The sequence below is a fragment of the Rhinatrema bivittatum genome, chromosome 2 (assembly GCF_901001135.1).
Source record: "Rhinatrema bivittatum chromosome 2, aRhiBiv1.1, whole genome shotgun sequence".
Lineage (NCBI taxonomy): Eukaryota > Metazoa > Chordata > Amphibia > Gymnophiona > Rhinatrematidae > Rhinatrema > Rhinatrema bivittatum.
This window is the reverse complement of record NC_042616.1, coordinates 394,674,155-394,698,863: the sequence shown is the minus strand read 5'-3', so window position 1 is coordinate 394,698,863 and position 24,709 is coordinate 394,674,155. Positions and strand designations below refer to the sequence as shown.

The window sequence follows — 24,709 nt, the reverse complement described above, 5'->3', positions numbered from 1 at the left end:
CCTTCAAGTCCTGGGTTTTTTTTTCACTTCTCACATATCAAATTCACACTTGAGACTTAATGGAAACCTCTGCTGCTCCTCCCTCTTCTCAATGTTTAGAGACATCACTGGAGGTGGCACCAGAATCTTCTCCAAACAGCTCAGACGGCCTGGCTCCTCCAGAGACTGTTCCTCAGATGATCAGTCTCTTACACGTGTAAGACTTCTCTTTTTATATCTTCAGTTAGAGCAGTGGTTCTCAACATTTTTCCCATCGTGACACACCTGACGGACAACGCTCACATGTGTGACACACTGCTCATTACAATCCACGGCAGAAATAAAATAAAAAAGACCCCGTATTACTTTATTGTTAAGAATGACACAAGGAAAAGATAAGAATACTCTCTCTGAATAGAAATTACATAAATAGTAAACCTCACATACCAGAACAGCTCCAACTTCCAGCACTCAAACAGTAAGCAGAGTTGCTTACTTGTAAAAAGGACAGCAGGGTGACATCCTCACACATGGGTGACATCCTCGGATGGAGCCCAGCATGCCTTATTCAACGCAGCATCCCTCTTCAGTCTCATAACATAGAATTATAACAATTAAACAAAAAATAGGAGAAACCCAACTCTGCGGGGTGACTAACATCCTGCTGTCCTAGGAGAACACCTGTAACAGGTAAGCAACTCTGCTTTCTCCTAGAGCAAGCAGGATGGTAGTCCTCACACATGGGTGAATCCCTAGCTACAGGCTGCTCCCCAACACAAAAGGGACCAACAAGTACCAACAAGATGCCAACGGGCACAACAATCACAGTTCTGTTGGTAACAGAAGAAGAGGCAGCCTGAACTCAAACAATGGGCCCTAGGCAGGGAGACTTGGGTTCTACATCTCAAAGAGATTGTGAAGGATAAACTGGCTGAACCTAATGTCATGTCGGCCATCCCATTCCAGATAGTAGTGAGATGTGAATGTGTGGAGAGAACTCCATGTTGCAGCCTTGCAGATCTCTTCCAAGGGAACTGCTTACAAGTGGGCCACTGATGCTGCCATGGCTCTGACAGAATGAGCCTTGACATGACCCTCAAGTTGCAGTCCCGCCTGGGCATATCAGAAGGAGATGCAGTCTGCTAACCAACTGGATAGTGTCTGTCTGGCAATGGCAACTCCCAATCTATTCCTATCAAAGGAAATGAAAAGTTGGGTGGACTGTGTCTATGAGCTTCTGTCCGCTCCAGATAGAAGGCTAAGGGTATCGTGTAATCCAAATTGTGCAGGGATTGTTTTCCTTGGTGTAAAAGGGGCCTAGGAAAGAATGTTGGCAGGATGATTGACTGGTTAAAATGGAAACCCATCACCTCCTAAGGCAGGAACTTAGTGTAAGGTGCATAAGTCACTAAGGCCTGGAGCTCGCTGGACCCTGCGCGTTGAAGTGACCACCACCAAAAATATGACCTTCCAGGTCAGATACCTCAGGTTATAGGAGTGCAGCAGCTCAAAAGGAGTTTTCATCAGCTGAGCTAACACCATATTGAGGTCCCAAGATACAGTCTGAGGCCTTAGGAGACGCTTCAATTGAAGCAAGCCCCGCATATAGTTTACAGAGATAGGCATACCATCTACACCTTGGTGGTATGCGCCAATTGGACTGAGATGAACTCTAATGAAGTTGGTTTTCAAGCTAGCCTCTGATAGGTGTAGAAGGTAGTCAAGCAGTTTTTGCGTGGGGCAGGAGAACGGATCTAGGGCCTTCTGCTCTCACCACAGAGAAAACCTCCTGCACTTCAATCTGTAGGATTTTCTAGTGGAAAGCTTTCTGAAAGCCACCAGGACCCAAGACACATCCTCAGAAAGATCAAGCAGCTGTAGGATTAACCTCTCAACATCCAGGCTGTGAGCGACAGGGCCTGGAGGTTGGGATGCCGCAGACTGCCCTGATCTTGCATGATGAGATCTGGAGAAGTCCTCACACTGATCAGTCTCCGGATGAACAATCCCAAAGGAGTGGAAACTAAATCTGCCTCGACCATTGAGCAGCTATGAGATTCATAGTCCCTCGGTCCTCGTGAAGCTTCAAGAGAGTCTTCATGACTAGAAGAATCGGAAGATACGCGTACAGAAGATTCTTGCCCCGATGTCCGGTAAAGGTGTCCAAGTCTGGTTTGCCATCTTACCTGTACAGGGAGCAAAACTGAGTCAACTTCCTGTTGCAGGGGGACGCGAACAAATCCACATCCGGGCACCCCCAGAGGTAGAAGATCCGGTTCACTACCCCCTGGTCCAGAGACCACTCGGGTCTGAAGGTACGACTCAGTCTGCCTGCTATCACATTCTTCATTCCAGCCAGATATATGGCCCTGAGTCCCATTCCATGGGACAGGGCCCAGGACCAGATCTGGACTGCTTCCTAACACAGGAGGTATGACCCTGTGCCTCCTTGCTTGTTGACATACCACATCATAACTTGGTTGTCTGTTTGTATCAGGATAATTTTCTTGGACAGCCGATCTCTGAAAGCCCATAGTGCATGCCTGATCACCCGGAGCTCCAGGAAATTGATCTGACGCGTGTTTCCTGGGTGGACCATAAGCTCCTCTACATGAACTCCCCAACTCAAGGTGGATGCATCTGTGGTTAGGACAATTTGGGTAGGGGGAGTTTAGAAAGATATTTCCCATTCCAAATTCGAGAGACAAAGAGTCTCAGAAAGATGGAGCGACTTGGATGCGAGCCCGGAGGTTCTGTGTGGCCTGGCACCTCTGCAATCTCAGGGTCCTTTGGGCTCTGAGCATGTGTAAGCATGCCAAGGGAGTAACACTGACATTTGCTACCATGTGGCCCAACAGCCTCAACATGTGCTGAGCTGGAACCTGCTGGCTCTGTTGAATCACCGCTGCTATGGACGCCAAGGTGATCACCCTGGAGCACTGCAGGAAGGCTCTTGCCTGAGCCATGTCTAGCAGGGCTCCTATGAAGTCCAATTGATGTAATGGGCTGAAATGGGACTTTGAGTAGTTGATGATAAACTCTAGTGACTCCAACATTCGGATGGCCAAGCACAAGGACCGATTGGCCTCTATCCGAGAGGAGCTCTTGACCAGTCAATTGTCCAAGTACGGGAAAACACGTACTCCCAGTCTTCAGAGGTGCGCCCCCACCACGGCCAGACATTTTGTGAAGACACATGGGGTCAACGCTAGCCTGAACGACAACACTTTGAAGTGTCTGTTTTCCCACCACAAATCTGAGATAATTCCTGTGACCTAGGAAGATCTCGTTATGAATGTAGACATCCTTTAAATAAAGGGAGCATAGCCAGTTCCCTTTTTGTAGGAGGGGAATCAGGGTGCCCAGGGAAACCATCTTGAACTTTTCTTTTTTGAAACACTTGTTCAAGGTCCTTAGGTCTAGGATGGGACAGAGTTCCCCTGTTCTCTTTGGAATCTTCTCCAAGCTGAACAGTCCTAACCTCTTAATCTTTCCTCATAGGGGAACTGTTCCATCCCCTTTATCATTTTGGTTGCCCTTCTCTGTACCTTCTCTATCACAACTATATCTTTTTGAGATGCGACAACCAGAATTAAGAACATAAGAACATAAGAAATTGCCATGCTGGGTCAGACCAAGGGTCCATCAAGCCCAGCATCCTGTTTCCAACAGAGGCCAAACCAGGCCACAAGAACCTGGCAATTCCCCAAACACCAAGAAGATCCCATGCTACAGATGCAATTAATAGCAGTGGCTATTCCCTAAGTAAACTTGATTAATAGCTGTTAATGGACTTCTCCTCCAAGAACTTATCCAAACCTTTTTTGAACCCAGCTACACTAACTGCACTAACCACATCCTCTGGCAACAAATTCCAGAGCTTTATTGTGCGTTGAGTGAAAAAGAATTTTCTCCGATTAGTCTTAAATGTGCTACTTGCTAACTTCATGGAATGCCCCCTAGTCCTTCTGTTATTCGAAAGTGTAAATAACCGAGTCACATCTACTCGTTCAAGACCTCTCATGATCTTAAAGACTTCTATCATATCCCCCCTCAGCCGTCTCTTCTCCAAGCTGAACAGTCCTAACCTCTTTAGTCTTTCCTCATAGGGGAATTGTTCCATCCCCTTTAACATTTTGGTTGCCCTTCTCTGTACCTTCTCCATCGCAACTATATCTTTTTGAGATGCGACAACCAGAATTGTACACAGTATTCAAGGTGTAATCTCACCATGGAACGATACAGAGGCATTATAACATTTTCCATTTTATTCACCATTCCCTTTCTAATAATTCCCAACATTCTGTTTGCTTTTTTGACTGCCGCAGCACACTGAACCGACGATTTCAATGTGTTACCCACTATGAAGCCTAGATCTATTTCCTGGGTGGTAGCTCCTAAAATGGAACTTAACATCGTGTAACTATGGCATGGGTTATTTTTCCCTATATGCATCACCTTGCACTTATCCACATTAAATTTCATCTGCCATTTGGATACCCAATTTTCCAGTCTCACAAGGTCCTCCTGCAATTTATCACAATCAGCTTGTGATTTAACTACTCTGAATAATTTTGTATCATCTGCAAATTTGATTACCTCCATCGTCATATTCCTTTCCTGATCATTTATAAATATATTGAAAAGCACGGATCCCAGTACAGATCCCTGAGGCACTCCATTGCCTACTCCCTTCTACTGAGAAAATTGTCCATTTAATCCTACTCTCTGCTTCCTGTCTTTTAACCATTTTGTAATCCACGAAAGGACATCGCATGACTTTTTACTTTTCCTAGAAGCCTCTCATGAGGAACTTTGTCAAATGCCTTCTGAAAATCCAAATACACTACATCTACCAGTTCACCTTTATCTACATGTTTATTAACTCCTTCAAAAATGTCATGCAGATTTGTGAGCCAGGACTTGCCTTGGGTAAAGCCATGCTGACTTTGTTCCATTAAACCATGTCTTTCTATATGTTCTGTGATTTTGACCTTTAGAACACATTCCACTATTTTTCCTGGCACTGAAGTAAGGCTAACTGGTCTGAGTTTCCCGGATTGCCCCTGGAGCCCTTTTTAAATATTGGGGTTACATTAGCCATCCTCTAGTCTTCAGGTACAATGGATGATTTTAATGCATAGGACTGTTAAGTTTCTGAAATGTGCAGACATTGTAGACATGCTATTAACGAGTGTACTACACACCATCATTCAATACTGTTCAAGTGTACAGACATACTTTTGGCTGTTTAAAAGCCAATCTTGAAAGAGAATGTACGTGGGTACCTTGTCTTAGAAAATCAGCTACGTTTGTGCTGGGTGAGCAGTACATGAATATGCTAAATTGTTTAAATAAATCAGTGTTTATTTACATAATGTATATTGCTACATTTGTCAAGCATACATATCCTAATAATCAGCCAAGCTAAACAGAGTTTTGCAATGAAGACAGAGGCCACATTACGCAAATTACAGCTGTGGTACAGTATACTGCAGCACAATTTGCATCAACCTCAATACCTTATGGGAATATTTCATCTTGTTTATGGTGGTGTTCATAAAAGGGTCACTGCAAAGTAAAGCATGCACACAGAGGTATTTCAGCCATGTAAATGCTAGCTTGTTAACATTCATGATTCTTTAATGGCATACAACTGAAATAAAATAAGCACAAAAGTCTAGTACACATCAAAGGAGGATCTAGTCAGGCTTCAAAATAAGTAAAACAATGGCCTGCTTATTGTCATATCTGTGTTATCTATTTTGTCTTAAACCTGGTATGTAGGTGCCCTCTGCTTTCTGGCAATGACTGAATAGCAAGCAAAATCTGGGATGCAAGGCCTCTGTCCTAAGAAGGCCCTTTCTCCTTTACCCTGGCCCTAAAAGTAGTTGGTTTCATAAGTACACATATGGAGCCAGCTGTTCTTACTGCCTCGCTGGCTCATGCTGACATGATGATACCTCTCTTTTCAAGCAAACCACAGAGCTATGCATAGAGCGATGTGCAGTCCTAGCTCTGCACCATTTCTTGCTCTCCCATAATAGACTATATCATTTGTTTAAACTTGACCTTAATATTAGAAGCTTCCTAAGGGTGAATCCATGCACTTGTTATCTTTTATAACATTCTTGAAACGTCTTCTTTTCTGCCAGCTTCTGTAATATAGTCCTTTTCATCCCTCATAAGATCTCTGAAAACATAAGATGAATTATTATTATTAGAGTTAATTTGTGATTGAGGAGACATCTTCAGTATGCAGTGCATGAAGACGGGCCAGTATCTTACTCAGATGCATTTTAATGTGCAGTATGGCAAGCCGATCTCTTGAGACAGAGCAGCAGATTTTCATGGAAGTGACAAAACTGAAGCCCTAATTTTCAGAAGCCTGCACACGTAAATTTTGGGAGTTAGGCGCGTGCATTTTACAAAGGGTCCCTGCCACGCGTGTAACTCCTGATACGTGCTGAAGTGCCGGACCTCAAGAAAGGGGAGGGCTGGGGCAGATTCTGGGCAGGGAGGGGCGGGGGGCAGGCCAGGACAGCGCCATTAGTTGCTGTCTCCGGGAAGCACGTGCCGGCCGGCTGCTCCGAAGGAGCAGTAAAGTAAAAAATAAAAAAAAAATCTAATGGTTAGGTAGTGGGGAGGAGAGGGGAAAAGGTAAGAAGGTTAGATAGGGTATAGGGAAGTTCCCTCCCTGTCTGTTACTTAATCGGAGTTGACTGGGAGGGAACTGGGGAAACCCTACTCACGTCACCTCGTGTTGCTTTTTAAAATCCGCCCCCTGCGTATGCACGGCAACGCGTGCATGTTATAAAATTAGCGTGTCCACATGCACACGCCAGGAACCACCCACAGATGGGCACGCACTCCATTTACAATCAACCCCTGAGTGAGCAAGTAGTGGCCAGGAAGCTTTTGCAGCAGGAATTCAGGACAGATTTGCTTGTGAAGGAGAAGACACAAAGAACAAGGTTTATAACAAGGCAAGGCTAAACACAGACTGTTCTGGACAAATTAATTGCTGTAGAAGATTTGTCTTTCTGCCATTGGGAACCAAGTTTGATAGTTCTTTTCAGTGCTGCCTTCCGTATTCCAACTTCCAGAGAGTCATGGGTATTCATTTATTTCTCTCAGGTTTCCACACAACCAGTCCCACAAGAGCCCAGTAGGAAAGACTACGACGCATACCAACCATTTCAGAACTCAACCAGAAATTTTGACGAGTCCTTCTTTGAGGATCAGGTGCACCATCGCCCGCCAGCCAGCGAGTACAACATGCACCTGGGACTAAAATCCACTGGAAACTATGTCGACTTCTATTCTGCTGCTCGACCCTACAGTGAACTTAACTATGAAACAAGCCACTATCCAGCCTCTCCAGACTCCTGGGTTTGAAACTTGGTCATGAAGCAAGGATCCAGGAACCGTGCATGTGCATGCATACCACAAGACATTTTTTTTTCCTGCAAATTTAGTTTATTAAAGCCTGTTCCATAGGAAGGCCCTCATAACTAATTATGAAAAATGTGATTAAGATGTTGTAGAAGGCTAAAAGATTGAAAGTTAAACTTGGAAAATGGATCCTTAGGAAGAATTTAAAAAATAAATAAATATATATATATATATGTATATGCGTAGTGCAGGATAATTTTTATCGTTATCCTGTAGAGTCTAAAGGAGACTGCTGTATAGTGAATGTGGATGAAGGAAGGAGAAGGGAGCAAATGGCAGTTGAAGCGGACTAAGGTGGTTTATTGTTAAGCACAAGAAACTGAAAAGTTTACACAATTAGGGGGAACAGCTTCTCACATTTTGTTTACTCTCCTCGTTCATTGTGAATCATCTAGGCTTCAAGTTGCATTCGGGGTTTACTCTGTACAGCAAGGTGTTTCTTGCCTTTTGTTAATGCTTTGTTGTAAAGTATTTGATGTACATTACAGATAAAAAAAAAAAAAAAGAGTGCATTGTGTATATTACACCAATGCCACAGTGTTTCTTCTTCAATGGTTCTAAATATTGCTTCGGTTTCAAAATTTTCAAAGATGTATGAATTTCCAGGGGGGGGTGGGTGCCAGGGTTTGATTTGTTTTCTTTTCCCCAGTAAGTTTTAACAAAAAAAAAAAAAGAAAGATACAAAAACAGAAAAAAAAAAAAAAAGAAACAAAGGAATATTTAGCAGTATTGTTCGTTCTGATATGTGAATTTGTTTGTGGCAACTAAACAAGGCATTCAGCAGTTTCTGACAATTAACATACATCATTCCACACTCCTTGTCAACAAAGTGCTTTTTCACTGCCTAAAATTTTAGATGTAGATATTTGAAATAGATTTTTTCATTTATACCAGTTTTCTTTATGATGATACAGTGTTAAAAAAAATAAATTACAATTGATCTGTCATCCATATTTGCTAAACATGTCTATTTCCAAGAATTTATCATAAAGGAAAGAAACATGCTTGCTTGTGTGTGTGTGGTAGAGGAGTTATTTTGTTCTTGTTGACTGAGGCTCCCTTTTCTCCACATCATTCACCTTCATCGACTTCACTGACATCACCTTCATTAATTGTGATTTCGTGAGTGAATCAGCGGGCCGGAAGCTGTGCAAGGTCATGTGCACTGCAAGCTGGTGGGAGAATCTGTAGGCAAGCCGTTGACAGCTATGGATAATCTACCATTGGTTATGCATGCAGGAATGGAGATGCTGTAAATAACCACAGATGGTCCATGGAAAGCTGCAGCTTTTTCATGGCCAGCACGGCACTGCCTTACCAAAGTATTTCCATTCACCTTCACAGTAAATGTATAGGTAATGCATTGTTGGTAGCAGGAGTCATTGATTTAGCAGCACATCACATATTGATATGCCTCTTTGGTGGTCAGTTGGAAACGTATTGCTTTGGGGGAGGGAGAATTTTGTGATGCTTTCAGAGAAAAGGTTGAAATTCTGTAGTTACAATGTACTGTTGTACAGAACATAGCTCTGGTATGAATAGTAAAATTTTGTAATTTTTCAGGCAGGAGTACATTTCCAAATTATAACACTCATGCGCAGTATTCATAATTATGTTTTATATAACCTATTGGTAGCACATTGCCAGATCAGTGTTAAACATACAGCCATTGTGCAAACTTATTGCAAACTAGGTAATGTTGCATCTTTTTGAGGTATCTTCTCTGCCATTGCAGTGCCAAACTACTGTCTATAAAATTCAGTGAAACACATATTATATCTCCTTGAAGATAGTAAATTTTGTTATAATGCTCAGCAGAGATTTTAATTCTCAAAATGAATTACAGTGTGGTTGGTGTGTTAGTTCACTTAGATATGTAAAAATAAAGGTAAACAAACAAATTGCACAACCCTATCTTTTTATTTGACAAACTTAATATTATTGTGACTAGTTTTCAATAGTCGTACTGTCTTTATCACTTCAGTGCAAAAGAACTAAATAATACAAACAACATCCTAGCTAGGCTGATTCCTGGCAGTTGTCTAAACTGAAAGAAAATGAAAAGCTTCAGACAGACAGGGTCATTCATCAAAATGCGTTATGATGTTAACGCACGTGATAAGAGCTCTAGTGTATGGCGTGAATGCAAATTTTGGGAAGGAGCGGGATTAGGGAGGAATTATGAAAATGAGGAGCAATAACATATGGTTGTTAACTACACCTTTTTTTTCCTGGTGTTAAGCTGTGCGATACGCCTGATATGGCTGTAATGCCATGATACATTTTTTGAATTCCATTTGAGAAAGAGAGAGAAAGACACTGACTATCTATAAGGCCTTCATAGTAGTCAAGTACTTACATCTCTATAGGAGGGGCAGCTAACAGCTGGAGGTGAGATATTAGTGGTGGTTTAGGGGACAAGTTTTCATGGCAGAGTGAAAAGTACGAACAGCACAGTACACCTCTGTGAAAATGTGATGTCATTTGGCGTGAGCAATGTCTCACAAAGATGACATTTTGTACTATGTTATCTTGCCATAGCTTGATGGTACCCTGTTAAGAGTCTCTCTCTCTTAGCATGAGATGCAAAATAGGAAGTATCGCAGGGCACAAAAAGTTTACCGCACCATGGGGTAGATTTTATAAATCTACGCCCGCGCGTACTTTTGTTCGCACACCAGGCGCGAACAAAAGTACGCGGGATTTTATAAGATACGCGCGTAGCTGCGTATCTTATAAAATCCGGCCCTATCGAAACCCCACCTGTGTTTTAAAAGTTACGCCTGCCAGCAGGCTGCTGGTGCGCAATTCCCCGGCCCAGGACCCGTTTCGGAGGCCTCGGCCATGCCCCCAAAACGCCCCCGGGCTTGCACCACGCCCCCGGCACGCCCCCCGGAACGCCCCGAATGACACGTTGGCCCCGACACGCCCCCCCCTAGCGAAGCCCCAGGACTTACGCGCGTCCCGGGCTTAAGCGAGCTGCCGAGCCTATGCAAAATAGGCTCGGCGCACGCAGGGGGGGTTTAAAATCCGGTCGCATGTGATACTACCTATGTGAAGCGCTATGATACCACTTGGCACAGTAAATCTAAAATTGCCCTAAAAATGCGCCGTTTCCTTACCGCGGGCATTAGGCCTGCGACATTACAGCATTTTGATGAATTTAGGGGAGAAATTGAAAGAGAAGAAGACAGCACTAAACCCTGCAAGATACAGAGCTGCAGCTGGTGCCAGCACATAGCACCGGATCCTACAGTGACCCACGTAGAAAATGCATTCAGGATAAAAGGATTATAGTCAGGCTCTTTGATTAACGTAGTATATATTATGCAATGCAAAAATGTGAAGAGAGTCAGATGGGTCAGACTTTAAAGATCAAAACAACACCCTGCCTCCTCCCTCCCCCTGAGACACAAGATTACACACCACAACGAACAAACTGACACTTGTGAAGAAAATTTTTCAGATCAGTTTAGCAATGACCTTATCAAAATACTTAAAGAAGAGCAATTTTGCAACCATCCGTGGGTATTTGTTAGCCATGGACTTTCCCCTTCTAACGTGTCAGGGGTGCAGAGCACTTCCGGCCTTCTGAATCTGCTTTTTGCGCAGGTAGATTTTATATGGCAGCTAATGCATGGAGACTGCGAAATGCAATTTACATGTATTTTTATCTTACTCTCCCACTCCCTACCCCCAAAACATGTCCCTGGGAACACCTCTTTCAAAGGTGGCTAAAAGTATGTTTAAAAAAATATATATATAAATAATAGCGTGCTGCGTTAACATTTCATGTGGTTGCATATGATCAAGAAATTTTTAATAACTTCAAAGAGATGAATGCACCTCGTCATGAATAAATGGAAAAGGCCTTTCAGTCAGAGATCCTGACTGAAACACAACTATAAATCTATTACAACAAACCCCCAACATTGAACAGGTTGAACAATTTCTCAGTAATGAATTGATATAGAAAAGTGTTAAAATTTCTCAGTAATGAATTGATATAGAAAAGTGTTAAATAAATAAATAAAATATATTGAACAGTTCAGTCTCCCGACCCGGGACCATGTTTCGCAGGGCTGCATCGGGAGGGCCAAGTTCAAACTGAATAGGTATCAGGTATTCTCTGTGAACAAAATAAGATAAAGTAAAATAAGACATTAATGCCCACATTTTCAAAGTGCTAAAACCGGGAGATATGCGCATGGCTGGGCCGTGCACGCACCGAGCACATTTTAAAAATGGCCCAGCCACATGTGTATCCTCCCGTACGTGCAGAAGTGGTGTCCTGTCTCAAAGGGGCAGGCCGGCACAGCAGGCCCTGTCCTGGGGAAGCACACGCCGCTTACTTCTGCTCCAAAGAAGCAGGTAAGTATTAAAACAAAAAAAAATCTAATAGGTAGGGGTTAGGGGTTAGGGGTCAGGGAGGAGAGCATAGGGGAAAAGGTAGGAAAGGTAGGCGGATACAGAAGTTCCCCCCCAGTCTGCTCCTTAATTGGAGCAGACTGGGGGGGAACTGGGAAAACCCTACTCCCGTCGCCGCATGTTGTTTTGTACAATCCCCCCCACTGAGCACAGAAGAGGCCACCTGCCCGCACATGCACGCGCAGACATTAAAATCTGGCACATATGTGCACGCGGAATCGTATTTTATAATATGCGCGCGCCAACATGCACATGTTATAAACCAGCCGCATCAATGTGCGCACACTGGGAACCGCGCACACATGGACGCACGCATGCGGGTTTTAAAATCGACCCCTAAATTGCAAACCCACAAAAATAGGCATAAGTGAGAGGTATAAGAAAATCATACATACCCGATTCAAAAAGAACAGCATGCAATGTATTTTATGGGGATACCAATAACAGGCTTAGATACAAAGTAACAATTCCCTAAAGAAGTATAAAGAAAATTTTGGTATATCAGTTAAATGTGTAAATGAAAGACAATGTATCAATTTTCTTTTTTTTTTTTTAATTTTATTTTTATTGCAATTTTACACAAAAAGACACAAGTATAACTTGTACAGCAACTGGGGCTCATATAAGTTCCAAAATACAGGAATTTTCATTTACAGATAATAAGAAAAAGATATACCTCATTATATTTAGGAAATAATGTGGGAACCAAGAAAGGAAAAATTGAGCAGTATCAATGCATCTAAATTGAAAAAGAAACAAGAAGCATTTAACCACAGCCTTCTAAACAATACCAGCTTAGTTAAATGAGCCTTAAGTATGCGAGTCCAGGAAAGATCGTAATTGTGATGGTTCAAAAAAGACGTAATTAGAATTTTGATATTTCAACACACATTTACATGGATAGCGTAGAACAAATCTAGAGCCACATGACAATGCTTCAGATCTTAATAGCAAGAATTTTTTCCTCCAATTCCTGGGTTGTTCTGGTAATATCTGGGTAGATTCATACCTTCCGCCCATGGTATAATAGGTTTCTATTGCTAAGGAAAAACCTGAGAACCATATTTCTGTCATTCATAAAGTCGAAAGACACTAACAACGTCCCTCTTTGTGAGATTTCAGTATCTTGAGATAATTCCAGTTCATTGATAATATTCAATGATCTCTGAGTTTGCGTCGCATGTCCTGGAGGCTCCATTTCACGTGCAGGTAGGTAATAAGCTTTGGTTATAATAGGCAACACTTTAGGTGGAATCTTCAGTACATTAGACAAGTAGCTCTTAAAGATATCTGCTAAAGGTAGCATTTTAACAAGAGGGAAATTAAGGACCCTTACATTAAAACTCCTAAGAGAGTTCTCTATATTCTCCAACTTTTGTGTATGTCTCATTTCGGCATGTACCAGTCCTTGCTGAATTTTTTCCACAGAAGAAATTTTATTTTCTATGGAGTTCCACCTGGTTTCATGTAATAGGACCGTTTTTTCCACTTCTAGCCCTTGCTTATTAGATTCATGAAGTGTTCTGGTCAAAGAGACAATAGCTGCCTCTATAGCTTGTAATGCAATCCACACATTATCCAGTGTAATGACTGTCGGTCTTATTAATGCTGGCAAAACTTCTGTGATTCCTGGAATCACCCCTGCGTCGCTCGGTACGGTGTTAAAATCTAATTCCCCCATGGGAAGCTTTACAGCAGTAATCACAGTTCTTTCTTTGACCTCCAAGTCATAGCCAGCTGCTAAATTATCCGTAGTTGTTGAAACATTATCCAAAGCTGTTCCTGCAGCCTCCAAAGTTCCTTGCTGTAGTGTTGTTTCTCCCCTGTCTTTCGAATAGGGAAGCTGAGCTGAAGCATGGCTCAATGAAGCCAAACCACATGGTGGGGACAGTGTAGCTGGAGCGCCGGGGCTAAGCAAGATCTCCTCAGCCAAGGGGGGAGGTGCCTGCTGTGCACCCTCCACCCCAGTGGCCCTTGCTCCTGGCAAAATTGGCATGAAAGCGAAGAAAGTCTCAATCCTTTGTTGGCCTGCATCTGGCTCTGAAGATGTACATATGATCTCACGAAGTTTAGCTTTGTGCTTGGTATGAGGCATATTTAGAAATCTAATCCAGGAATTACTGAAATGAGGAAATATGTTCGGACCAGGAGAGAGAGCTCTTAGGCCTGGATTTTCCATTCTCGCAAAGAATGGAGAATCCAGTGGCAGGGGGGGGGGGGCGGGGGGCAAGCCTGCGAAAGCCAGCAGCGATCGCACCACCGCGGTGTTATTGCTGCCGGCTTTCGCACCCAATAGCGCCACTGTGAAAGGTGGTGCTATTAGGCGCGCTACTGGCTGCGATAACGTGGCTTACCTTATCACCGCCAGCAAAGATACTGCCGTGTCCGCCTCCTCACCACCCTGACTCCTCACCTCCCCGCCCCGACTCTGCCCCCGCTTGCTATCACAAGCAAAAAGGGACTTTTCACGTGCGATACGGATAGAAAATGACCCTCTTAGCTTGCTTCTTACTCGGCAGCCATCTTGATTCCCCCAATGTATCAGTGTTCTTAAGCAGATTACACATATGCATTATTGAAAAGCTATGTGAGAGATAACACCAGAACAAGGCAGTGTAAGGAGGAATATTGAAGGAAAAGAAACTAGTTTAAAGGACTATCATGTATCTGCTTTAAAGGGATAGAAAGCCTTAGAATAAATGTGAGCAGAGGACACAACAAACGTTCTAAAAATGGCTTAACAAGTGGAAGATGGGGATGTACGCCAAATCAAAAAGTCACCAACAGGCTAAATGTCAGCAAAATGTGTATATAGACAGCCGTGAGTAAGGTGAAATAGGACAGATGAAAATGCCCAGAAATAGATGGATAGAAATGGGGTTACATACCCGATTCAAATAGAGAACTCATTTTAGAAAGGATACTGACTGTGGGCTTAAAATAAATGCCTAGAAAATAAGGAAGATTTGTAATACATCAGATAAACATGCATGTACAAACAGAAACAAAGTGAAAATGTAATCCAACAGAGAAAGAGAGATGGAGCCCATCATATACATCATTAAAAAGAATGAAGAATATGATATGAATGAAAATAAGGGGAAGATACGGGAATTGGGAGAAAAATTAGAGTTGGTTTTTTTTTATTAAACTGTTCTTTTTCGCCTTACTCATGGCTGTCTTTACACACATATTTTGCGGTGCCTTTGTTACCGTGCACTTTTGTTCCCGCGGCAGTCATTACAACTTCACCTTTTATATAGCCATTTTGTGGTTCCCATCACTTTTTCCCTTTAAATTCTTCTGCCTACATTCATTTACCTCATTTCTTTAAAGGAGACTTTTATTTTGTGCCCTTATAATTATTGTTGACATTTAGCCTGCTGGCATCTTTTTGGTTTGACTTATTTTGTTCACAGAGAATACCTGATACCTATTCAGTTTGAACTTGGCCCTCCCGATGCAGCCTCGCGAAACACGGACCCAGGTCGGGAGACTGAACTGTTCAATATCAATTCATTACTGAGAAATTGTTCAACCTGTTCAATGCTTGGGGTTTTGTTGTAATAGGTCTATATTTGTGTTTCAGTCAGAGAGTCTGTTTGAAAGGACTTTTACAGTTTATTTATGATGAGATGCATTCATCCCCTTGAAGTTATTAAAAATTCCTTGATCATATGCAACCACATTAAATGCTAACGCAGCGCACAATTATATTTTTTTGATTTCCTCATCTGTGTGTTATCTGCGCACCGATCCACTGTTTGTTTGTGGTAAAAGTACATTTAACCATATTTCAAACTTAAATCACTTTTAACCCACATAATTAACTTTGAAGGTTGTTCTCAAAATGAAATTCAAAATATTTGAAATTAAAATGATCAAATATTTTAAAGTGAACATAAAAGAGATTAAAGGGGATTATTAAAATACAAATATAAATGTTTCAAAAAATGTGTAGCATTTTTTATATATAATATAAAATGATACAAAAAAAAAAGTTTCATATTTAAAATTCCCACCACATTAGCCAAAGTGAGTCTAATTTCACCCTGATTTTGGAAGCTAAAGAATTATAATAAAATATTGGGCATAAGATTAGTGTGGAAACAAGCGGTGATTCCCACAGGCCTGGAGACAAACTAGACTGACTCTAGCCTTTCTTAAAACATGTTCTTTATTCACAACTTAACACATGCACAACAGTAGACTGTCTTCTCCTCAGACAGGGTACTCTTTACTTACAGTGTGTTGCTTCATCTTAGCTCAGGGTTTGGACAGTATTGCATACAGGAGCTGCCTTCCTCCCGGAGACCTGGGCCTGGTCTAGTTATCCCCATCTGGATCCCAGCTCTTATTCCCCAGTCTCTGATCATGCCCTCTGAGCCACCTGTTCCGCAGGATCCCGCCCATAGAGCATACTCTCTTTAAGGCATTTAAGGTAGACCAGGCGTCTAGACTGGTCCAGCACAGGAAAATAGGGGAACACTAGGGGCACGCTTAACAATTAGCTACTCCATTCTATAACAAATACTCAGTTATAGCAATAGACATGTTTTTTTTTTCTTTTGTATCTGTTAATGTCTCATTTAGTCACAAAGATTTTATAGAACTTAGTGGCAGTACTACCAACAAAACAGCACCTGATGTGTTGATTATTGCTTTTTCAAGTCAATAGTATTACAAAACATCACTAAAAATTTATGGGCCATCATAACACATAGCAGTACTTCCATCTGGAGAGACTTGGTCTTGATTCCTGCCTCAGCTCTTCCACTCCCCAGGTGGGCTGGGATTGGGGGCACAGCAGAAGCAGTGTTCGCATCTTCTTGGGGAGAAGAAGAAAGCAGGTCTGGATTTGTCGATTGACACTTTAGTCCTGTGCCTAGGGTGGCTAAAATCTGGGAGGCAGCAGGCTGGCTGAAGATATGCTGCCTTCCAGCTGTGCTGAATCTCACTCAGCAGAGAACAGCCCACTTTTTCCTGATCCAGCCCCAGTCCCTCTCCACCTAGGCATCATGCAGTAAACAGGAAGGGAGGAGATGAACCTGCAGCAAAAATAACTGAGCAAAGAAGAGCTACTCTGCTCACAAATGTAAACCCACTCCTCCTGTCATTCAGGAAGTGAGATAATGAACCTGGAGCAGATTGAATAAAGGGAGCTCATTTTGGGGAGGTTAGGAAGGGCTGAGTGGGATATCATTAGGGGATTAGGTTGGAGTCTGGAGGATGAAAGAGGATCAGCTGGAGGGCATGTGTGTGTGAGAGAAAGAGATAAATGGGGAGAGGGAGGCAGTGCATGTGTGTGTCAGAGAGAAGGGATTGGTGCTGCTTGTGTGTATGCCAGATTGGTGGAAGATTAGAGAGGGGATGCAAGGTGAAGCAAGATCGCAGTACATAGGGACACCTGCCACCCCCCTTCTCCATTCTCCTTCCCCTCCACATACCCAGCGCAATTCATATCCTCTCTTCCTTAATCTCAGACTCTATCCCCCAGATCCCGGAACCTCCCTTGCCTCTACCTCTCTCTTTCCCCCAGATTCTGGAGTCTACCCTCAACCACTGCAACTCCCAGAATCTGCTTCCCTCTCCATCCTTTTCCCTGATCCCAAATCCCTGATATTTCTCCCATCCACTTCTTTAATCTTCCCCATTTCCCATCCTCATTCTCTTCTCACTCTGCGTATCCCCAGTCCTTTTCTTCTCACACTTCTCTTCCCATCGTTAGTCGTCTCACCTCCTCCTCACCCCATTCCTTCTCCTCCTTCCTTACTTTCCCCATCATTGGTCCTCTCTCTAACCCTGAGACCTCTTCTGTGTCCTGATACTTCAGATCCCTTTTCCTCATGCAATAAAAAGAAAATAAATTATATAGTCACAACCAAGTTTGGAAAACTCTATTTTTGTAATGTAAAATAAAAGACAGAAATGTTTGTCAATGTGCTTCAGAATTTTCAAATATTTGTCACAAAATCTACCCCTGAGTTGCTGCAGGAAGCAGTAAGGCTTGACTTAGGCCTCTTCATCAACCATATTGTTGTGGCTTGGGGGAGGATAGGTGGGGTTGACAGCACCAACAGTGCCTAAGGGTGGCAAAATCCTAAATCTATCACTGGGGAAAGCAGTCAAAGATATCATGCAATGGTGATACCTAGTGACTGGATTTAGAGCTCATGACTGCAGCGTTTCAGAAGGAGTTCTGCTGCGTGACCTCCACTTGCAAGACTGTTCCTGCAATGACTGGACTACACTAAGTTCAGAGGAGATATAAAATAGGGAAGAATGTCCCCTGGTATCTCTGAATGAAGGCAGATGATGCCAGATCCCAGGTGCCATATTCAGTACCAGGTGGTCCTGGTTCGTATGGTCCTAAGAAGGGATATTGTCTGTATTTTTTTTTTCAAGAAATAATTTTGTTTCTGAACAGCAGATTTGTAAAGGAACTCCAGTATTTATGATGTATTGGTATTTGTTTGGGTTTATTATATATGTTTTTATCATGTGATCCACCACAAACAGTGGATGTATGCGGAATATACATTGTTTCTTTTTTTAAAATTTTTTTTTTAAAATAAATAAATAAATAAATAAGATCCCAGAACTGATTCCAATTAAGCTGGAAGCCTTAAAAATCAGAAGGAAATTGCTAGGTGAAAAAAAAAATGTGATTAACAATGAATGATCTTCGCAATGGCACTATACTGAAGCTCTTGGTTACAGTCTGGACAAGTTAGTTGTTACACAACAGAGTGCTATTATATAGTGCAGTGCTAGAAGCAACATTTATTAACTGAAGTAACATAGAATATCGATGGACAATCCTCAGGAGTACCTCTTGGAAACTGCAGATGGTATGGTTGAGGTCTATGAGATGCTGCTCAGCTAAAAAGCGCTAGCATGGTTTGTTGTGTTGAGCAGAAGACTGGGAGTCAGCATACACTTGCAATCTCACCCCCTCCCCTGAGGTTCCTGTAGAAAGGGAGGGAGGAAGGGATAGATCTGTCACAGGGAATATGAGCACTTGACAGCTCCACAGTGCCGTGCTCTGTACAAGCTTCCCACTGGCTCTTTTCAGCCTATCAGGCCCCAGCACGCTTCTGCCAGGGTGGCAATCTGAGAGAAGGAATGAGCACAGAGATGGGAGCAATGATGGCTGCAGCTGATGGATTAGGCAATAAATTCAATGCAAACTTAACAACGTGCCCATAATCTAGTACAGAATTAACAGTAATGCAATTCATGTTAAGTAGTTGTAAACAGTTGCTACAATTATAGAATGCCCAAAATGTGCTTAACTGCACATGGTTCAGAAAGGTGCATATATACACAAGTAACAGTGCTGTGTGGTATAGAATATATAAATATTCTGCTGTAAAGAAATGACAACAATGGCATGCTGTTAAACACATTGAAAATGTGCAATGTAATAAAATCATTTTCTAGTTTGCTTTTGGATTATGTGGCCTTGTCTGCTGTACCTCTGTGAGTCTTCCTGGGAATGTTTATCTTGCAAATCAGCTGAGAGTCACATGTGAGTCAGGGTCCTGCTGCACTGACCCTTCCACAGCTAAGCAAAACAGCAAAGAACAAAGACACAAACACCCCCCCCCCCCCCCCCCCCACACACACACACACACACACACAAACAAGAGTAACGGTCCTTCCATGCATCACATGTGCACTGAATATTTGAAACGACGGACAATACTTACAGTTATCTTACTTGGAGAGTCCCGGTAATTGAAGTGCTCTGTAGCTTCAGTTGGTAGAGCTGGAAGAATAATTTATCTTGCTTTTTATTTGAACTGGATTTAGTTCAACGTTGCCCAAGCACTTAGATAGGATGTTACAGAGTGCTGGGAATGCGCCGTCTGTCCTGGCACATGTGGGTACTGGCAGCATAAGAAAATTTAGGCTGCTAAGCAGTAGATTTTTCTAATGAGCTGTTTTTTGTGTTTTAATATACAGTATGTGCTTGAGATGTATGTCATATAATTGTTGTATGTTTTTATTTTGAAATCGCCCTGAACTACTTGTCCAGATAGAAAGGCATATAAATGTGTTTAAATACGTGCATAAATCCAGAACCTCTAGGGTGGCATTCTCAAAAATGCTCCCAGTTCCACGTGCAAGACCCCGGATGCAGGCTGAGCTCTGGAGTCTCAATGTGTGGATAAGACGGTGGAGCCAGGAGGAGGACTTTAGATTTCATAGGAGCTGTGGTACATTTTGGGGAAGGGGGAACTCTATTCCATAAGGGATGGGCTCCAACTTTACTGCTGGTGTAATCATTAAAAAGGAGACAGGAGCTTTTAAACTAACTAGATCATGGTGCAAGGTTTGCAGAGAGCTTTCTTCAAAGAATACTGTTAAAACTGGGAAGTTAGGATATTCTGATAAGGAGGATGTTAAAGCCGAGGTAGATCAGATGGATTTTTTTTTTTATCATGCATTTCAATATTTTACATCAAGCAATTTAATAGAAAGTTTAAAAGCTGCTCTAATTCCTTTTTAAACATTAGTGCAAGCAACCAGGTTCCACCCTGATTAAGGAGGACCCATCCTTTTAGAATAAGCTTCTCTTTCTCAAAACGTTGCCCAGTTCCTAAGAAATCAGCCCTCTTCTCTGCACTCATCGTCTCATTGAGACACTGGATCTTTGCCTGCCTCTGAGGTCCTGAGCTTGGAACGGGGAGCATTTCTAACAATGCTACCCTGGAGATTCTGGATTTCAGTTTTCTACCTAAAACCTAAATTTGGCTTCCAGAATCTCCCTCTCATTCCTTCCTATGTCATTCATACCAATACGAACCATGGCAGCCAACTTCTCACCAGCACTGTCTAAAATGTGAATTCAGGTGACGCGAGACATCCACCACCTTCACTCCAGGCATACAAGTTACCAAGCAATCCTCACATACAACAGCCACCCAGCTATCTATATTCCTAATGACTGAATCGCCAGTTATGACGGTTGTACCAACCTTTCCCTCCTGGGCATAAGCCATTAGAGGCCTATCCTCAGTGCAAGAGGACAAAATATCACCTGAAGAGCAGGTGCTAGCTATAGAATCACGTCTTCCTTCACCGAGGTTATGGTTTCCTTCCAGGTAACCTTGCTCCTCACATACAACAGCCACCCAGCTATCTATATTCCTAATGACTGAATCGCTAGTTATGACGGTTGTACCAACCTTTCCCTCCTGGGCATAAGCCATTAGAGGCCTATCCTCAGTGCAAGAGGACAAAATATCACCTGAAGAGCAGGTGCTAGCTATAGAATCACGTCTTCCTTCACCGAGGTTATGGTTTCCTTCCAGGTAACCTTGCACCACCAAGACAGCACAGGGACTATCAGACTGGAGTTGGGACTTTGCTACTATGTCTTTTCAGGTCTCCTCTATGAACCTTTCTGTCTGTTCCTCCAGATCTGCCACTCTAGCCTTCAGAGATCGGCCTTGTTCTCTGAGAGCCAGGAGATCTTTGCACCGAGTGTGCACGGGTAATCTCTCGGCAGCTGGTAGATGTTATAATTATACATGTGGCACTTGGTGCAAAAGACTGACCACCCTTTATGTCACTGCTGGATTGCTGTCTGCTTTCTGATATTGTTGAGTTATTATTTAAAGTTGCTAAGGGAGTAGGAGTATATAATCTAATGAAAAATCCTTCAAATTTATTTTGGGTATTTTTTCTTTGTTAGTCAATAATTTGCAAGGGAACAGTTCATCTATTTATTAGGTCAGAATTACTCCCTTCTTTATCTAAATCTCTAATTTAACTCTTGTGAAAAAAAAATCCCCTTTCCTTATTCTCTAAATCACAGAATTTGCCTGGGGTGGATGGGAGTCAGGAATGGAGGAAGGGAACAAACACACAGGCAAACTAAAGTATAGGGCTTTTTATTTCAAGTGTACAAACAGGCAAAATAAGGTCTAAGATGTTTTAAGTATTCTAACACATGGGGAATATAACAATTCAACTCGCAATCACTCTCCCACACAGGCTGTAAGTCACGATTTTCCAAACAGCAGTACTTGCAATGTGTTTTCATCCAGCAGCAGAGGCAGCTCCTTCTCTCAGTAATCCCTCAGGGTTTTTATTCCTAACAATGGCCACAGTAAAAATCTTAATTTTAGCAAGGGAATGCTTCAGACGCTCAGTCTTAGCTTTATAATCCCTGGATATTTGAGCATATTGCTGTGTACAACCGGTGTACCCGAATACATACTGTAACTATTTCAGTAGAACACTTTTGACTCCATATTCATCAGCACATTCCACAAAGAATCCAACATAACCACTGAAGGCTTCACTAATCTTGGCCTGCTCCTGCCAGCTGCTATCTCTATAGGATGATTCTTCATCGTGGATGCAGTAACCAAAATCTTCTGGTTAACTACCAAGGCAGGCACATCTCCTCCTACCATCACCTGCACTAGATCTGTGCTACCTCCAGGACCTTAAACATGTTTCTCTGCAATTTCTGGCCCCAGCTCTCCCCAATATGATAGAGACATGATACCTGACCCAGAAGAGGTGCTTTCAGCATCATCTAGAGATGTGAATCGGAACCGATTCCGATTCACATCGTGAAATTTTTATCTTGCAGTCCGATCGGGTTTTTTTTATCGGCTGCACCCGAGCCGATAACCAAAAAATACAGCCGACTCTTTAAAATGAGTTCGTTAGTATCCCCCCACCCTCCGGACCCCCCCAAAAAACTTTTAAATACCTGGTGGTCCAGCGGGTGTCCCAGGAGCATTCTCCCGCGCTCGGGCCGTCAGCTGCTAGTAAACAAAATGGCGCCGATGGCCCTTTGCCCTTAGCATGTGACAGGGTATCTGTGCCATTGGCCGGTCCCTGTCACATGGTAGGAGCAATGGACGGCGGTGCCATCTTTAAAAATGGCACGGGCCATCCAGTGCACCTACCATGTGACAGGGGCCGACCAATGGCACCGATAGCCCCTGTCACATGGTAAGAGCAAAGGGCCATCGGCACCATTTTGATTAGTGGCAGCTGACAGCCCGAGCGCTGGAGAATACTCCTGGGACCCCTGCTGGACCACCAGGTATTTAAAAAATTTGGGGGGGGGGTCCGGAGGGTGGGGGGATACTAACAAACTCATTTTAAAGGGTCAGGTTGTGTTTTTAGGTTGTGTCCTTTCTTCCCGCACCCCCACCCCCCATAACGATAAAAAAACCCACTAAATAAATCGTGGGGTTACCTATCGCGGACCCCCCCGATATCTGACGATATTGAAAATATCGGACGATATTTTCAATCGTCAGATAAACGATTCACATCCCTAACATCATCTGTCCATGCCAGCTCTCCTCCCGTGGCACTGCTGCCTCAATGACCTGGTGCAAAAGGAGGCTATCTAACAGGAAGGCTCAAATATGTGTCCAAGTCCATCTGGGCAGCTACTCCCTCGATAAGCCTGGCAATGGGAAATACTCCCCTTCCTGGCCAGCCACCCACTGAACGAAGCTATCCAATGTACCCTGCGACATTGCCAGGTGGGGCTGTCCTAGTCTGACCTTAACTTTTCTTCCCCATGAAAACAATTTAAGAAATCAATGAACTGTGCCAGCCGCAGGACTAGGTAGGAAACTCTACACAAGAACAAGCTTTACAGTATGTCACTATCTTGGATCCCTTAGATACATACTAATTATACGGAGTACATGTTAACACATTGGAAGACTGTCTTAATGTGCATATTAACCTGGTCTTATGGACAGCATGCTATTTTTAATGTTTGCAAAATGGCCTTCATATGCTCTCTACATTTTATTGCATAGGCCCGCTACATGTTGATTGTTAGAGAAGATGTCTAAATATGTATATACACACACAATTTTCTCCTATGAGGGTAATTTTCAAACAGCCTGCTTAAATTAGGGAGAAGAAACTTGTGCAAATTATACACTTTTTCAAAGTGGACTTGCATGCATAACTCTGCTTTGAAAATTATCCCACAAAAGTCACCTGCACACAATTGCACCTGCTGTTATGTATACAGAATAGTTTCAGGAAATTTTCTGTGCACAATTTTGAAAATCCCAAAGTATGCACCTGTCTAAAGCCCTCCCCAGCTCTGCTTCCAGGACTGACTGCACTCAGTAAACTTACATACGAACAGGATCTATGCACGTAGGTTCACCCCACATATCAGGCAAGCGATTTTGTGTACTGTAGAGCCATTTCTGTGGGTAAACACTGTTCTATCTGTGGAAATCACTTTAAAAGTTACCCTCCCTGTGGAATTCCTATTGTGGTTACCTATTGGTAATGCAGATCTCCTTTAGTCAAATGAACAAATTCTCCATTAAATAATTCTGCCTCCCCACATGCTGCATGAGAAAAGTTATTCTTTAAAATATTGTTAGCTGTTATAAGGTGTGTTTTCCCCACATCAATTGGGTTCAACCTGCAGAAAGAGATAGAATCCCCAGTGACAAAGCAACAGTATATGAGGCTTAATTGTATCTGGCTAACTACGGTTGGAAAAATTCCTGTTCTAAAGTTAGCCAGATAACTGTCCCTTCAATGCATTGCAGGTATTCGTATGTTGCAAACATTCGAGCGTCTCTTAGGGGGTAGATATACAAGTATTTTATAATCTGCATGTACCTGATATGTTCCAGTTCATAGTACTTCTCTCAGCAGCTATATGTATGTATATATATATATGTATATTGGCCACATAGAATTTTTTGAAAATAACTCTCTATGGATGAATTTTTTGATATGTTTTTAACTGAAACTTGATTTGTATATTCCACTTGCCTGCAGTCAGGTCCTGCTTATCTTTATCACTGTTTTTTTATTTCACACT

At 42.6% G+C, this 24,709-nt stretch overlaps 1 protein-coding gene across 1 annotated transcript in view; it reads left to right on the top strand.

Moving 5' to 3' along the window:
* The window catches only part of CTNND2 (catenin delta 2), a 2,320,710-nt gene extending 2,312,712 nt beyond the window's left edge, over positions 1 to 7,998 (top strand). The window contains 1 exon segment of the mRNA XM_029590042.1: positions 7,117 to 7,998. Within this exon segment, the coding sequence (XP_029445902.1) occupies positions 7,117 to 7,377 (261 nt within the window). The 3' untranslated portion in view covers positions 7,378 to 7,998.
* Positions 7,999 to 24,709: the final 16,711 nt, after the last annotated feature.